General features: G+C 53.7%; 1 protein-coding gene across 7 annotated transcripts in view; it reads right to left on the reverse strand.

Annotated features, from left to right (window-relative positions):
- Positions 1-16,433, reverse strand: part of Sh3pxd2a (SH3 and PX domains 2A) — a 211,997-nt gene that overhangs the window by 74,215 nt on the left and 121,349 nt on the right. For all 7 annotated transcript variants that reach the window (XM_016001836.3, XM_006983313.4, XM_006983314.4 and 4 more), the window contains one exon: positions 8,495-8,523. In XM_016001836.3, the coding sequence (XP_015857322.1) occupies positions 8,495-8,523 (29 nt within the window). The remainder of the gene's footprint in view (positions 1-8,494; positions 8,524-16,433) is intronic.

The following is a 16,433-nucleotide window of genomic DNA, read 5'->3' on the forward strand; positions in this document are numbered from 1 at the left end:
TCAGTTTCAGTGAACGAGGAAGCCCTGGAAATTGCTTTGGTAGTGGGAACGCTACATTTTCCAAGGCTTCCTCTCCAGCCAGGAAGGCCTCCCCTTCCTCCACTTCTTACTCATCTCAATCCCACACCCTCAGTCATGCCTGTGGTTTCCACCAGGGCACCCAGCACAGGCCCTGCAGCTCATCCCAGCTCAGGGCGCTTTTCTTCAGCCTCGCCAGGGGTGACAACTCTCCTGTTCTCTCCAGTCTGCCTCCACGCGTCCAGGAAAGCATCTTTCTCTGTCGGTGGAGCTGGGCATTCCCTGGGCCAGGAGCCAACCAATGCTTCAAAGAAGCAGAAGCCAGCTCTTCTTCTGCCAGAAGAAGGCTGCTTGCAGCACTAACCTAGAAAAAGCAGACCCCCAAGGCCTCACGGACCTGCTGGCTCTGCTGCCCTGGAGCTCTCCTACCCCTCCCCGGGCTCCAAGGCCTGCTGAAGTCAGCAGGAGACCAAGTTCTACACAACCTTCACCTTGGGCAAGCGGCCACGCTTAGCCACCTCGTCTGTAAAAGACAGGTGGGGGCTGACAAGATAGCGTGGCAGGTGAAGGTGCTTGTCACCAAGACTGACCTGAATTTGATCCCTGAGAACCACGCAGTGGGAGGAGAAAATTGGCTCCCACAAGTTGTCCTCTGATCTTCATATACATGCTGTGGTGCATGCACACACACACACACACACACACACACACACACACACAAATAAATGTAAAATATATATTTTTTAAAAGGTGGCCCAGTTTTTCTGGATAGTTAGCTTTTTATAGTAGCCAGTAGTTATGGGTAAGTCTTTCTACTAGAAAAATATACTTTATTCTAAACTGAACTTGGGGGTTTGGAGAGATGGCTCAGTAGTTAAGAACATTGGCTGCTCTTTCAGAGGACCTGGGTCCAATCCCAGCACCCACATTGTGGCTCACAGCCACCTGTAATTCCAGTTCCAGGGGATCCAACACACTTTCTTCTGGGCTCTCCAAGCATTAGGCATGTATGTGGTGCCCAGACACACATGCAGGCAAAACACTCACAAACACAAAATAATACTTTAAAAACATAGATAAACTTAAAAAAATAAAAACCAAACTTAGCCAGGCACGGTGGCTCATGCCTCTAATCCAGAACCGGAGAGGCCAAGGCAGAAAGGTTGCCATGAGTTCAAGACCAGCCTGGGTTACAGAGTGAGACTGTCTCAGAAGTACAAAGCAAGGGGCCAGGGAGGTGGTGAGGTACTCGCCACAAAGTCTGGTGACCTGGGCTTGACCCCCGGAACTTACTCAGTGAACAGAGAGACCCCAACACACGCCGTCTCTGACCCTATGCATGTCACACACGGCCCTGCACACAGATGTGTGGTACAATTTATTCTCAAGCATTTCATAATAGTTCATAAAATTAAAACTCCTAAAAGTAAGAACAATTAAAAACAAATGAACAGAAACCCAAAGCCTGCCCAAGCTCAAAGGCTAGGCCCAGAGACACAGGTTTGTGCCGTGCTATTCAAAAGGCTGAAGCACAGGGCTGGAGAGATGGCTCAGCCGTTAAGAACACCCACTCTTCTTCCTGCTCTTCTTCCTCCTTCCAAAGGACCGGAGTTCGGTTCCCAGCATCCACACTGGGCAGCTCACAGCCGCCTGTGACCACAGCTCCAGGGGGCCCCATGCACTCTCCTGGCCTCGGCGGGCACTCCCCCACACATGGCACTTACTCACTGCCACCCGGAGTGAGGAGGAACCTACATCGGCACCCTTTCCTACAGGAGCGTGGGTATATCTCTGCAGCCTCCCGCACCCCCATTTTATAGATGAAACCGAGGCACAAGGAAGCTAAGGACTTGATCAAGAACATATAGCCTGGCAGATGGGGGGGGGCATGAAACAGGCACTCTGGGTCAGAATCTACACTCCTCTGGGGCTCACAAAATGGAAATAAATACTATGATTGAATCTTTTTACTCTCAAGTTAATGTCATCTTCTCCCCTCCTTCCAGAACCTATAACAAACAATAAACACACAAACCAATAGCAAAGCCAATGCAGGGCAGAGCTGGGGTTTAAATCCTACCTAGTGTGTGAGATGCCAAAACCTAAACTCTCCCTCCACCAACAATGGAACCACAACAGTGCTGACCTCACTGATGGGCCCAGGAAGACTGAAGATCACAGACATGAAACGCAGGCTGAGGAAACAGGACTTCACCAGGAACATCAACACCTGCCCACGAGAACCAGCTTGCAACACTCTTGAGCAACCTCATTTGCATTGAAATGAGCTCAAGGCTGAGAACGAGCACCAGGCCCCTCGGCCTGGCAAGTGGCACCACACAGAAGCCACGATTCCAGAGCTGTATGGACCACTGCGCCCCCTCGTGGCAAATCCGAGAATTCCTCAAGCATCTTCCTTGGGAGCTATGGGGACTGGAAGGGAAGTCCTGCCCCGGGGCTTCTCTGTCCTTTAGGACTCTGGGAGGAATGCCCGCCGCCATGGAGGAGCTGCCACAGCCACTACTGGCCTTTTCTGCTGCTGGCTGGCAAAAGGCCCTCAAGATGGATGGTTCACCCAGCCTGTCCAGAGGGTGCTTCTGCCACTACTGGTCAGGTGTGATGCTCCGCGGACCCTCTGGAGAGGCCAGCCCCCACACTTTTTTTTTCTTTTTTGCAAGGCATTTTTGTGGTGGCGGCGGCAAAAGCCCATCCTTGGTGGATGTTAAGAAAGGGGAATTGTCCAGCATTGGGGTGGTGGTGGAGAGGGAGGCCAGAGCCAAGAAGCTGTAAAGCTGCAGGGCAGAGCCGAGACTCCCTGAAGACCCACACGTGTGGACAGCAGCTCCAGCTTGGGCTTAAAGGTCCAGCCTGTTTTCTTCAGGCCTGCCGGATGGGTTCAGGCCGGCCTAGACGGCCCTGGCCAGTGTGTAAGCCAGTTCCTTACAATAACCCCCACCACCACCACACAGACACCCTGGTTCCTTCCCTCCCTAGGTGGTCCAGGCTGGCCTTGAACTCGGCCCTTTGAGTGTCGGGATTACATCACACCCAATTATAATAAATCTCTGTCTTCTGTTGCTTCTGTTCTTCCAGCTGAACTCTGACTGGTACAAGACAACAGGTGAGCTCCGGGTGAAGGAACGTGTCCAAGGTCACATGGCTGACAAACATGAGAGAGGAAACTTTTGAGTGTGCTGGTCAGTTTTTGTCAACTTGACACAAGCTAGAGTCTCATGAAGAAAGCCTTAACTGAGAAGGCGTCTCTATCAGACCCGCCTGTGGGCAGGTCTGGAGGTATTTTCTTGAGTAATAATTGATGTGCACGGTGCCACCTCTGAGCAGGTAGTCCTGGGTTGCATAAGACGGAAGCTGAGAGAACCATGGGGCAAGCAAGCAAGCAGCCCTCCGCGGCCTCCGCTTCAGTTCCTGTCTGGAGTTCCTGCCCTGACTTCCCTCAGGGACGGACTGTGAACTACAGTGTGAGCCCCATAAACCCTTTCCTTCCCAAGTCGCTTTTCAGTCAGAATGTTTTCTCACGGCATTAGAACACAAACCAGGACATGGAGAGATCTGACTGACACTGTCCAGCGCCCATGCTTTCCCAAGGCCCAGGCGCAATCACCGAATCCACCAGATGCTGCCACCCTTTCCACTCTATGGATCTCCAACCACCAGCTCGAAAACCAAGTCACAGCACTCTGCCCTCATTTCACCCAGAGGAAATGGCCGGTGGGACCCCATGTCTGCGTCACCCCACCTCCTCTCCTACACCTGCCCCTCACCCTGCTCATTCTCCGCCCTGCCCCCGCCTGCCTGAGGGGCTGGCAGGCTCTCACAGGCCTCAGCCTTCCCACTGGCTGTCTACTCGGTCAACCGTCCACGTCGCTCCAGCACTTCCCTCTGTCACACAGCGCCTTTCCCAGGACAGCTCATCATCGCAGACTCCTCCCAAATGGCAGGCCTAATTCTGTAACTCAGACGCTTGTGCCATACACTGCACACAGCCGGGCTCCATAAGGTCAAAAAGGCTTGCTTGCCCGGAGAGAGGCCACCCTTTCCTGACCCTCCCAGGGTGATCCAGGGACTCATGCGTTCTCCAAAACTCTCAACAAGTGATTGAGGCTTGTGCAGGGGCACAGCCTTCAACCAAGGTTTCAAGGTGTCGGGAGATGGTCAATCAGGGAGCAAGGACATGCGCCAGACAACTAAACCAGCCACAGGGAAGGAGCGGAGATCTGGGAGGGCGAGGCTGGGGCGGCTTCTCTGAGATGGTAAACAACACAGCAAACATCTCAAGAGGGAGCCAGCCCTGGGGAAAACGGAGGAAGATTATTCCAGACCCAGGGTACAGCAAGTACAAACGCCATGCAAAGGAATGAGCTTGATGTCTGAGGAACGAGGATGACCAAGCGGCTGAACAGGTTTGACTGGGTGGGGAGTGTGTTGGGGCAGAGCCCAGGTCAGAAAGGCAGCAGGGGTCAACTATGCCAGAAAAAGGAGTTGTTCTTCACCGCATGGAAGTCCCCCGGGGAATTTCAGCAGGTTTGGAATGCACTTTAAGAGTGCCCCCTAGTGGTGCTGCGAGGAGTGGCAGCTGCAGGGGGTAAAGGCCGAAGCCAAGGGGCGACTTGGACAGCTGGGGTCTTCCGGAGAGGTGGAGGGGAAGGAGGAGAGGTGGGTGGACCTGGAGGTCCAGTTGAGAGGCAGAGGGAGGGAGGGCCCGAGTCCTGGCAAGGGAAGATGTAGAAAGGAGCAGGTATGGTGGGAGAGATGCAGAGAAAGGCCAGACCCCGCTTTCCTCTGTCCAAGGTCCAATGCCACCACCTCCACGAGGCTGTAAACCACCTGACATTGTTCTTGCCCAGCTCTGCCCACGCCTGGCTTTTTTTGGGGGGTGGGGTGGGGTGGGGTCCTTTCAACTAAAGCAGCAGCTCTCACCCCAAAGGGGATGGTTCATTCCAGAGCTGAATATGAGTAACCACAGCCCAAGAACAACAATCCAGGTTTCCCCCAGTAACATGTTCCAAGGGGGCAGCAATCCTGTGAACTGCTTATAGTGACGGGACTGAAGAAAGTCATCCAGTAGCACACTTTTCAAACGCACTGAGTACATCAGCTCGGCAGGCAACAGATGCATGGGGGAGGGGGGGGGCTCTGCCACAGGCTTCGGAAATATCGGACAGTACCCTTAGCCCTTTGGTTGGTGGGAACTAGGATTCTGTTCATATATTCCAAATATTTACCTAATGGTCACAAAAATGTCACATACAGAGGGGGACGATAAATGGCTAGTGACAAGGCTAAAGATGAGCCAAAGACAGACTCTGGACTTGCAACATTCCAACCTCTCCACACCACTGACGTTCCATCCAGTCAATCAGCCTTTGCCGCCACAGCTTCTTTCTAGGAATTCTAGAAATAGTTCATTGTCTCATGTAACCAACACTGGCCTGGAGCTTACTGTAGAGCCAAGGACGCCTCTCGACTTCTGATTCTCCTACCTGTGCTTCCTGAGTGGTGAGGTTGCAGGCACAGACCACCAAACTGGGCTTATTCAGTGTGGGGATTAAACCTAAGGTTTTGAACATGCCAAGTGAGCACTCTGGCCCCAGCTCTGCCTCGGAAGTCCTAGGCGACATGAACCTGCTCTCTGAGCTCAAGAGAGAGGACAACCTGGCCCCTGTGGACAGACGTGTCTCTAGAAGAGTGTCCCACTCATTTCCATCATCATCAAGGGTCTTGTAGGTAGCGCAAGCTTTGGAATGAGGCTGGAAAGCAAAGACAATAAATGGTACCCACCTCCTCCGGGTGAGCGACCCTGAGAGGCTCCCCTGTAGAGCAGGGGTAAGCTCTAAACCTGGACTCTGATTCTGCATGTGCCCAGAGCCATGGGCCGTCACCAGACTGGAGTTTTAGGTTTCTTCTTGCAAAAGCCACCAGGCGGTGTGGCCGAGCAGAACGTGAAGGAACACATGTAAAGTTCTGGGCACTGAGCGCTCACTGAGGAACAGTGGCTAGCCCTTCAAGACTGTTTTCTCTGCTGCAGGCAATGATCTAACCACACTCACAGATATCAACTGGTACCATCACTGCCATGTAAGTGTGTGTTAGAGTTCTCCAGAGAAACAGGCCAACATGATGTGCATATAGAGAAAAAAATTAGTTTTGAAATTGGCTCATGTGACTTTGGAAGCTTAGTGAACACCAAGTCTGTGATGAGGGAGGGCAGGTAGGAGCCTGGGAACCAGCTGTAGTCAAGTCCAAAGGCAAGCTACAGCAGAGCTCCTGGTTGGTGTGTTGGTGCGTGTGCGTGCGTGTGTACGTGTGTATGTACGTGTGTGTGTGTGTGTGTGTGGGGGGGGGGTGTTCCATTAAGGCCTTCAACTGATTGGATAAGGCCCACCCACATTAGAGAGGGTAATAGGATTTATTCAGGGTTCACTGATTTAAATGTTAATTTCATTAAACAATAACTACATCATAGAAACACACAAATGAAAAGTCCTCACCAAGCACCATGGCCCATCTAATGACATTCAAAGATAACGGTCTAGAGAAAATTAGTTAACCACCACAAAGTGGATGTAAATGTCCCTAATTTACAAAGACAGACTAGGTCCCGAGAGGGAGGAGTCTCCCATGAGTCACAGGAGAAAGAGCCTGGCTCCCAAGGCCTGATGCCTGGCTCCAGCCTGCCATTTTAACCATGACATTAAGTGGCCATTACCATAAGCATACTAATATAAATTAAATTTCCTCATCCGTCCTTTTCCTGGATGGAGATGGAAGGCAGAGAAACTGAGGAGGCAGCCTGAGTGGAGCATGGGGAGTGGGCAGGACCCCTACCTTAAAACAGGAGGCCCACAAGGATAATGGCTATCCACTACTGCTGTAGTATCATACAGTACTACACAGAGTATCATACACACATTATTACATAGTATTATGATTTTATTATGTGCTAAGGGCTATCCTATATTACATGAGACAGGATCTTCATCATTATTGTTGTAAGCATAATGAAGAAACTGCAACAAAAACTTCCCAAAGCCAAACAGGAAGCTGGAGTTCTGCATGAATGAGTGCGCTGGACTTGAAGAGGTTCAGGGCAAGTGTCTTGGTTATGGCAACTCCAGTTTTGCCCCTCCGGTTCTCCCTTTGGGCTCTGGCCAGCAGGGTTGACGAGAAAACTCTTCAGGCTCCTCACCCCCCCTTTTCACAAAAAGAAATGCCCTTCTGCTGCAGTGCATACCCGAGATACCCTGGCACAGCTGTCAGTCTGTGTACACCACATCCTACTCCACAAGTACACAAGCGTGCTTGCACAGGCTTGAGCCTATAGCACACAGAGGACACCCAGCCTATGCACAGTTATCAGCAGGACCACCCAGGTCCGCACAACCCAGCACATGGCCTCCCACATCCAGACACAAGATAGCATTTGCACACCCAACACATCCAAACCTATATTTACAAGGACACAGAATACAATTACTTCCACCTCAATTCCCACCCATCGCGGCGGCAGGCAAGCCTCTACTTGGCCCACAGCCCCCCCCCATTGAGATATAGGGGCCTTGAACACACCCCCAAGGGTCAGACTCTTCAGGAGACTGTCCATGACACCCCACCAGGACACATACAGGAGACACATGTGCCAATGTAGCTCTCTCTGTCTGCCTCAGCCCTGCACCCCAAAATTCACCACACTAACTTTAAAAGATCATCCTCCCCCAACTAACTACACCCCACCCACACCCAGGCGTGTGCCATTTGGGAAAGCCTCCCCCACCCAGAAAGAATCTTCTTTGACCCTCTGGGACAGCACCAGAGAACCACCTCATTCTTGATTGGGGAGCACCTACACCTGCCGCGTGCTCCCCGCCCCCCCCCCGCCGCCGTCCCTCCCCCGCACGCCCACTAGGTCTGTCTCTGCAAGCCACGCTCGGCTGCAGCAGACCCCCACAACCTTGCGCAGCGCAAGCTCCCAGCTGGGGAGAGTTCGGGCCAGTGGTAAGGTGCAGCAAACCCAAGTCTCTCAAGAGCAACCAACCCCTTCTCAGTCTCACTTTCCCACTCAAAAGACCCTGCGTATCCACAAACTCCTCCAGCGCAGCGCGAAGGATGAACGGGAAAGCCACAGCAATACCCAGCAGTGGCTCCTGCAGCTGGGGTGCAGGATCCGCCTGCAGATGCTGCAGGGGCTCAGGCCCTTTCCGAGACACCCCCTACCCCATGCACCCTACTCCCCTCAAGGAGTCAGAGGGACTAAGGAGGAGAATGAAGGTGTGAGTGGTAGAGAACTTAGGGAGGAAGGGACAGGGAAGGGGCAAAGAATGCGTCCCCCGACAGCAGGACCACAGTGCCGCCGCAGGCCGGGAAGACATTCCCCCCACCCCGAAAGTCCTGCGCAGGATCTGAGGGACGCGTGCATGCAGCTGGGAGGTCAGAAAGAAAAGCGCCGAGACTCCCTTACCTGATTTCCTCTTGGAACTGCCATAATCTCTGAAAAAGAAACAACAACAAATAGACATGGTTAGGGCGGGCGGGGGCACGGGGCTGCAGCTATGGGGGCGCCCACCGGCGGGCTGCGACCGCTCCCGGCGCCTCAGCTCATGTGATGCCGCGGCTCGGTGAGCCGCGCGCTCCGCAGTTGCACGCACTGCGCGTTGCGATACCCGCCCGCCGCCCCGGCAGCCCGGCCTCCCCACGGCAGGACCAGCCTCCTCGCCCCGCCCTGCCTCTCCGCAGCCCGCACCCTGGCCGCGCCCCAGCCTACCCAAAGGGGGCTCACCTTCCCTAATTCTCAATAGATTGGAGAGAGCTATCAGATTCCGGCGGGCCTGCCAAACAGGGAAACTGAGGCTACCAGGAGGGTGGGTGATCGCTAGAACCCAGGCTCTGACCATTTGGCGTTGCTAGCCTGGTGGCGACTTCCCCAGCACGCTTTCATTTCTGCAATTAGTTTGTTTGACTCTTTGATTCAATGCTGTCCTCCCCCCCCCACCACCACCCATGGCGCCCTTAAGGCACATTAGCTGCTTTAAACCACTCCATCTTTTGGGTCTGGCACAAGTAATGGGCAAACATGGCCTGCAGGAACATAGCACCTGTAGTTCTTTTTCTTTAAAGGCGGACACTGGGCCTTCTCTTCTGGGCACTCTGCAGAGGTGCAGAGGAAGCTGGGAGTGGTAGGAATGGAGACTGAGCTTCTAAAGGGAGTACTGGGTCCTAGTCTGTCACTTAAAATAACTGCCGGTACCCAGTCATATAGCCCCTCCCACCTTCCTTCTGCCCTGAATGGACAGCTTGGAGTCTGCCCAGTTCTGCTCTCCGGTTCCTGTAGACCTACACTCAGGATCAGGCAGAGGCAGGCTCCCCAAAGCTGGCTGTTCCTCCTGGACCTTCCATTCATTCCCCCAGTCTCGTGGAATTCCTAAAATCTGCATTCTCATAATGCTCAAGGAACAGCACACAGAAGCCAGCTTGGGACTTATCTGGAGACAAGAGGAACTGCCTGCCCTCCTGGTCCCTGAGGACCAAAGAAAATGCCACTTGCTCCCTATTTTTGGCCAAGCAAACTAGCTAGCTGGATCTGCTCCCTGGAGGAGGGTCTCATTGAGAAGGGCAGGCAGGCAGCCCGTGGGGAGAGACTCTCAGATTCAGATCCCTGAGATCCTGAAGGAAATGGCCTTAGGTAACAGGAAAGGCGACTGGCCTACACAGGCAGGGGGCCGGCCCTGTCCCCAATCCATCGGGCAGGGAAGCTGCTCTTCTTGTTTCTATTGAGACAGCCTCACTATGTAGTCCTGGCTGGGCTTGAACTTTTGCTTGCCTCTGCCTCCTGAGGGCTGGAATGAGCGACATGTGCCTCCCCTCCTTCTTGTCCAGTTTGGAACCCCCCAGTGAATGAGTTGAGGCTCATTCACTGCCCAGCATCACACACTGTGAGGAAGGGCTTGTGGTTCAGAAGTCCCGGGGAAGACTAAAAGCTGCAGGCCCTGTGGGCAGAGGCTGCACTGTTAGGAAGGGTGGAGAGCAGGGCTGAGGACACAAATGTGCATCTCTCCCTTGATGCGCTGGCTAGTTTTATGTCAACTTGACACAGGACAGAATCTTCAGAGAGGAGGGAGCCTCAACTGAGAAAAGGCCTCCATAAGGTCAGGCTGCAGGCAAAGCTGCTTTGGGATGTTCTGCATGGCAAATGTGTTGCTCTGATTGGTTAGTAAATAAAACACTGGCCAGTAGTCAGGCAGGAGGAAGTATAGGTGGGACAAGGAGGAGAAGAATTCTGGGAAGTGGAAGGCTGAGTCAGAGACACTGCCAGCCGCCACCATGACAAGCAGCATGTGAAGATGCCGGTAGGCCACGAGCCACGTGGCAAGGTATAGATTTATAGAAATGGGTTAATTTAAGCTATAAGAACAGTTAGCAAGAAGCCTGCCATGGCCATACAGTTTGAAGCAATATAAATCTCTGTGTTTACTTGGTTGGGTCTGAGTGGCTGTGGGACTGGCAGGTGAGAGAGATTTGTCCTGGCTGTGGGCCAGGCAGGAAAACTCTAGCTACACAAACCTGTAGGGCATTTTTTAAATTAGTGATTGATGGGGGAGGGCCCAGCCATGATGGGTGGGGCCATCTCTAGGATGATGGTCCTGGGTTCTATAACAAACCAGGCTGAGCAAACCCTGACAAGACAAGCCCATAAGCAGCTCCCCTCCACGGCCTCTGCATCAGCTCCTGCCTCCAGGTTCTTGCCCTGTTTGAGTTCCTGTCCTGACTTCCTTCAGTGATGTGGAAGAGTGATAAATAAATCCTTTCCTTCCCAATTCACTCATGACGTTTCACGAGGAACAGTACCCAAACCAGGCCCCTTGCTGAAGCAGAAGGTAAGCTGGCAGAGACTGAGCCCTAGCCCGCCTCCCAGGGCCCCCTTGATGTTCAGACGTAGGGAGAACGCCCAGCAGGAAAAGGATTATTATATAGTGGCTGTTTCCCACCCAGAGAGGAATTCTTTTCCCAAGATTTTCCACCGAGGCTGACCAAGGGGAAGGGCAGGACATGGCTGGCAATTCAGAGCCACCATTTTCCCAAAGGGCTTGCTGGGTTCTAGAACTCCACGGTCCACTGGCCATTCCCAAGTCTGCCGTGGCCAAGCAGGAGCGGCTCCCTCGCTTCAGTGGCTACCTTCTCCATGCTGAAGGCTGCCCGAGACTGTCTTTGAATCAGCAGCACCAGCAAGGAGGCAGGCGAGCTGTCCTCATGGGACGGAGGAACGAAGGAATGAGGCGTACGTCACAGGCACCACACTGGTGAAGCTCAGGCTGACCATTCAATAGAATCATCTAGAAAGCTGGCTAGAAATCCAGGGTGGAGCCACCCACACCTACTTGGTTGTCTTGTGTTTCCAACAAGCTTCCTTGGGATTCTGAGGCTGGGCCAGGGTTGCGTAAGCACCAGGCCCCAGCCACTCCCTCAGGACAGTTGTGTGAAGCAGGAGCAATGTGTTCGAATTTCCCAAAAAGCTTACAGACAGAACCTCTGGAGGGCCTTGTCCCACCATCGGAGTCTGCAGTCCTCCACCCAGGGTTCCCGGATCTCTCTCCCTGTGAATGCTACGTCGTCTCCTTTCAGGTGAGAAGGGCAGGGCCAGACTCAGTCAATGAGTGGCTGGGGTTGGGTTGGGAAGCCTGGCTGAGGTCTGAGGCTGCACACAAACTCTCGAGCCCCACCCTCCTGGAGCTGTGGGTGCAGGAGTAGAGGGCAGAACCCTGGGGCCTGACAAACACCTGGGGAGAAGGGGAGACTGGGTCTTGACAGTGGGGGGGGGAGGGTGCAGCTGGGTCACAAATGAACTAAGGTAGGGTGGCAGTTAGAGGAATCCATGAGGTGCCTGGCCTCCAGCCCAGGAAGGCTCTGCCCTAATAGGAAATTCTCGGAGGTTTCCGGTCGGGCACCTTTCAGCAAAGCCACTTGGTATTTTTAACTGCTGAATGTGCTGAGAAGCAGCTTAGGTATCTGGGACTCCCCCATCCCTCACATACCAGACTAGGAAAAGGCAGGACTCCCCCACCGCAGGCACACACACCTCTCAATCAGGTCTGGCCTGACAGGAGAGCGGGGACCCTGTGCTGGGGTCAGACTCCCCCCTCACTCAATTGGGGTCTTCCTCCGGTGATGAGAGTCGCTGCCCCGACCACGCTCCCCTCCCTGAAGTCACAGTCTAGCCTGCCTCTGACCTGCTGCTGAGTCACTGAGGCCCAGGGAGCCACCGGAAGGAGGAGAAGAGGGAGGGCAAGGCTAGCATCTCCCTTTCGTGATGCCAGAAGCTAATGTAATTGGAAAGGCCTCTCAGGCTCCACCAGGCTGTCGAGCCATTTAGCCGGCCGGGGGTGACTAAGACAACAGGCACGGACTGTACTAAGAAAACTGGAACACGGTGCTGGTGGGGAGCACACGGCGGCCAGTGTTCCCCTGTGGCCCACAGGGTGGACCGCAGGAGAGAAGGCTGAGTTCCCCTTCAGCTCTCCATCGGTGTCTGCAAAAGGAGAGTCACACTGTTTCTCTCTGGGCCCTTTCTGGGGAGATGCAATTGAGCTCACGTGAGGCCAAAGCCTCTGGTTCAAAGCTAGGCTGCTTGCTGTGGAGGTGACCCTGAACTACCTCAGTCCTGAACTTCTCCACCCAGAGGACGAGGGCAGCCACAGCCAGTCACAGTCACAGAATGAGGACAGCCACAGAACCGAGGCTTTGGGGAGGATGGAGTATACAGGTTGTGGCACAGACTATTCTGGAAGCCCAGCACAGCCACCCCCGAGAGTTCAGTGAGTGGAGGACCCAACCAGTACGTGCAGCACCGTTCTGTGGCCTGGGGTCCCCAGGGTGATAAAAAGGAGAAAGTCAGCTGGGCATGAACATTCATTTCTCTCTGTCTCCTGTGTGCGGATACTTTGTAACCAGGGGCTTCAAGATGAGGCCCTGGACTCGCCCACCATCATGGGCTGTACCTGTGAGCCCCAAGAAACCTTTAAACTGCTCTTTCTGTGGAATTTTATCACAGCCTGAGGAAAAGTAAAAGAAAACAATTCCTCTCCCTATAACACACTCTTGGAGATTCCTAGCTTGGAGATTCTTCAGTGCTGAGGCAGGTGGAGCTGATGTTAACCCACTTTACGGATGGGGAGACTAAGGTCCTAAGGGAGCAAGAGGAGGGATGCCCGGGATCCCGGGGTTAGACAGATAGTCCTGACCCACAATGCTCCAGTGGGACTGAACCAGGGCCTAAGAACTGGACTGCAAAAAGAGGACACACCACCAGCCGTGGACTCTTGCTGGGAGTGGTCACCCCTGTCCATCAAGGTTATCAGTGTGAAAGGGAAGCCAGGAAGAGTAGCTGAGGCAGGTGAGAGAAGAGTCAGGGAAGTTAAGGTCTCGGGTGGCCATGAGGAAGGTTGCTGTCTCCTTGGTAGGCAGAATCTGGCAGCCGCCCACAGCATCCTTTCCTCTCCCCTCCCTCCCCATCAGTGAGCGCCTTGGCACGGGCACAGGCTCGCACTTCCATTCCAATGCTGTCTGCTGGCTGACTTTGGCTGCACGGCCTGGGGTGCCCGTCTGCAGGTCCGCGGCTGCCGCTAAGACCTGCTCAGGAGAAGCAGACTCCGTGGCAGATGGCTGGCTTGGGGTGACTTTGAGAGCTAGGACACAGGCACTCCTTAGACTAGGTGGACTGGGGAGATTGCATCGGATATAACCTTGGCTGAGGGGGGCTCAATCTAGTCCAGGAGAGACTGTGGTGATCCCAACCACTCGTCATCCTGTAAGCTTTGGAAGCTGCTGCCCTGTGACCTTAGGGCCCTTATAGGCAGGCATGAGGGAAGCTGGTTCTCAGGTCTGTGGTGCAGGTCTGTGGTGCAGGTGGGTTCCAACGGTACACAATCCAAGGTGGGAGCTGACATCCCCAGACAACCAACACGCCAAGCACAACAGAGATCCTGGGCGGAAGGAGGGTCCCCTCAGAGACAAGGCCCTTTTAATCCCAGGACAGGACAGGAACAAGGGGAAAGGCTCTAGAAACAGGGACAAGCCGCTCACAACGAAGGAAAAACGGATCTGGTAGTGTGTGAACAGGTGGTCTGGTGATGGGCCAGGATGGATAGAGTTTGAAGGTCCAGCTGTGAAATCCAGGAGGGATCAGGGGCAAGGGGCACGTGCCCCGAGTCCAGCTGGAGGGAAACTTTCGGGACTAGGAAAGGTAGATGACTAGAAGATGGAGGCAGGAGAGAGGCTGTGACAGTGTGGCCCTAAATCAACTAACCTAGTTCTGGGCTCTGCTCTGCCATCAGGATTGGTGGCCTGGACAAGCCACTTTAAACTTTCTGTTTTCGGTTGGGCCTTGTAGAGCACCCCTGTATTTGCTAATTGGAAGTTGGGGAAAGAGAATTGGGATCAAAAAGCTTTTTTAATTAATTAAAGAATGCTGGGGTGTTTTTTTGGAGGCAGTCTTATGTAGGCCAGGCTGGCCCTTAAACACACTAAGTAGCTGAGGATGACTCTGAACTCCTGATCCTCCCGTCTGTGCCTGCAAAGTGCTGAGATCACAGGGGCGCCTACCATTCCTAGGATCCTACCATTCCCATCGCCCGCCATTCCCAGCGCCTACCATTCCCAGCCCCTACCATTCCCAGCGCCTACCATTCCCATCGCCCACCATTCCCATCCCCTACCATTCCCAGCGCCTACCATTCCCAGCGCCTACCATTCCCATCCCCTACCATTCCCAGCGCCTACCATTCCCAGCGCCTACCATTCCCAGCCAAACTAATGCTTTCAAGCCTTCATCCGTCAGTGAGCGCCGAACTTGCTGTGACAGATCTCACCAAGCGCTTCTAAAGGGTAGAACTGACTAGAAACCATTTAAGTCATTTATGGTTAAGGGTGTTCTGTGAAATGTCAGTTTCAGTAATCTGTCTACCTGTCTGACTGTCTGTCTCCCTGTGTTGGGCTGCAATGTGAGATCTTCTCCTTCTTTTCTTTTTGTTTTTTGTTTTATTGTTTGTTTTCTTTTGTTTTTTTGGAGACAGGGTTTCTCTGTGTAACCTCCCTGGCTATCCTGGAACCCACTCTGTAGACCAGGCTGGCCTCAAACTCATAGAGATCCACCTGACTCTGCCTCCTGAGTGCTGGGATTAAAGGCATGTGCCACCACCCCTCAGATGAGATGCGTTTCTTAATTGGCAGGGGCATTTTAAAAACACTGGTGAGTTCTCTGGGCTTCCATTCCAAGGAGGCTACTCTGAGCAGCAGACAGAGCTGCTGCAAGACTCCGATTCTGCAAGAGAGCCACAGAGGAAGAAGGAACATGTTCTTCTAGAAGCCAAATGAGAGTATCTGGGCAAAGGGGACCCCGGGTCAGCTGAGGTCTGCAGAGCTCTGGGAGCTGTCTACCACCCCCTGCCCCATAGCCTGGAGCTGGGTTTCTGTTCTGACTTTTGAAAGCTTTTGCACAGCATGGTCTCAAGAGGCAGCGACCTCCAGGCAAAACAGGGAGCATGGATGCCATTCTATGCCCCCATTTGTGTCCTGGTCTAAACTGCTGCACTGAAGGCTCTTGTGTCCAACAAGAATCTGGCCTTTCTCCGCAGGGCCTGCCTTTTCCAGGGCTCTGAGAATGGGCCCCATTGTGACCATGTGGATTGCCCAGAGAGGCCAGATTCCTGCTCTGGGGGGAAAAGCTGAATTCCTCGGGGGAAGAAAGGGGTCTTGGGACCTCCAGCCTGTGTCCTAGAGGGGCTGGATGCTATGACCATCATAGACCTCAGAAGATAGCCTCCCTCCTCACAGAGAGAGACAGATTTTGCTTTGTCTCCTGAGCTTCCCAAAGAGTCTCTGCTGCTCTATCCACAGAGAAAAGTCGAAGTGCTGTCTGCCTGCCTCCTCTGGCTTGTCCCACCACAGTGGGCACAGGCCCTGCGTGTGACTGACACTCAGGCATGGCCCCACAATGTCTGGGCCTCAGAGCAACTAGTGAGGAGAGAGAGGGGTTCAAAGCCTGGTCCAGCCATCTGCCTGCCACTCTGTAGCTCCCTGAACCTTCAGTTATAAAGGAGCTAAACCAATTCTTGCTTTGCCAGGTCGTGGGGGTCAATATAGACAATGCGCAAAGCTCTTAGCATGGTATTCGGCTAAGGTGGAGAGACTGGAACATGGAAAAGTTTCCAACTGAAAGCGTGGCCTCACAAGAAGGGCTTGATCTGCAGTGTGTGTGTGTGGGGGGGTGGCCCTCCCTGATGGGAACAGAGCTGTAAGACCCTGGTCCCATCACACATGATGCCAACTTAGGGTCATGAGCACAAACACTGTGATTCTTCCTATGCACCTTCCAAGGAGTCCCACCCAGTGGAAGACTCTGACCAGCA

This window comes from Peromyscus maniculatus, chromosome 1, assembly GCF_049852395.1.
Source record: "Peromyscus maniculatus bairdii isolate BWxNUB_F1_BW_parent chromosome 1, HU_Pman_BW_mat_3.1, whole genome shotgun sequence".
Classification (NCBI taxonomy): domain Eukaryota; kingdom Metazoa; phylum Chordata; class Mammalia; order Rodentia; family Cricetidae; genus Peromyscus; species Peromyscus maniculatus.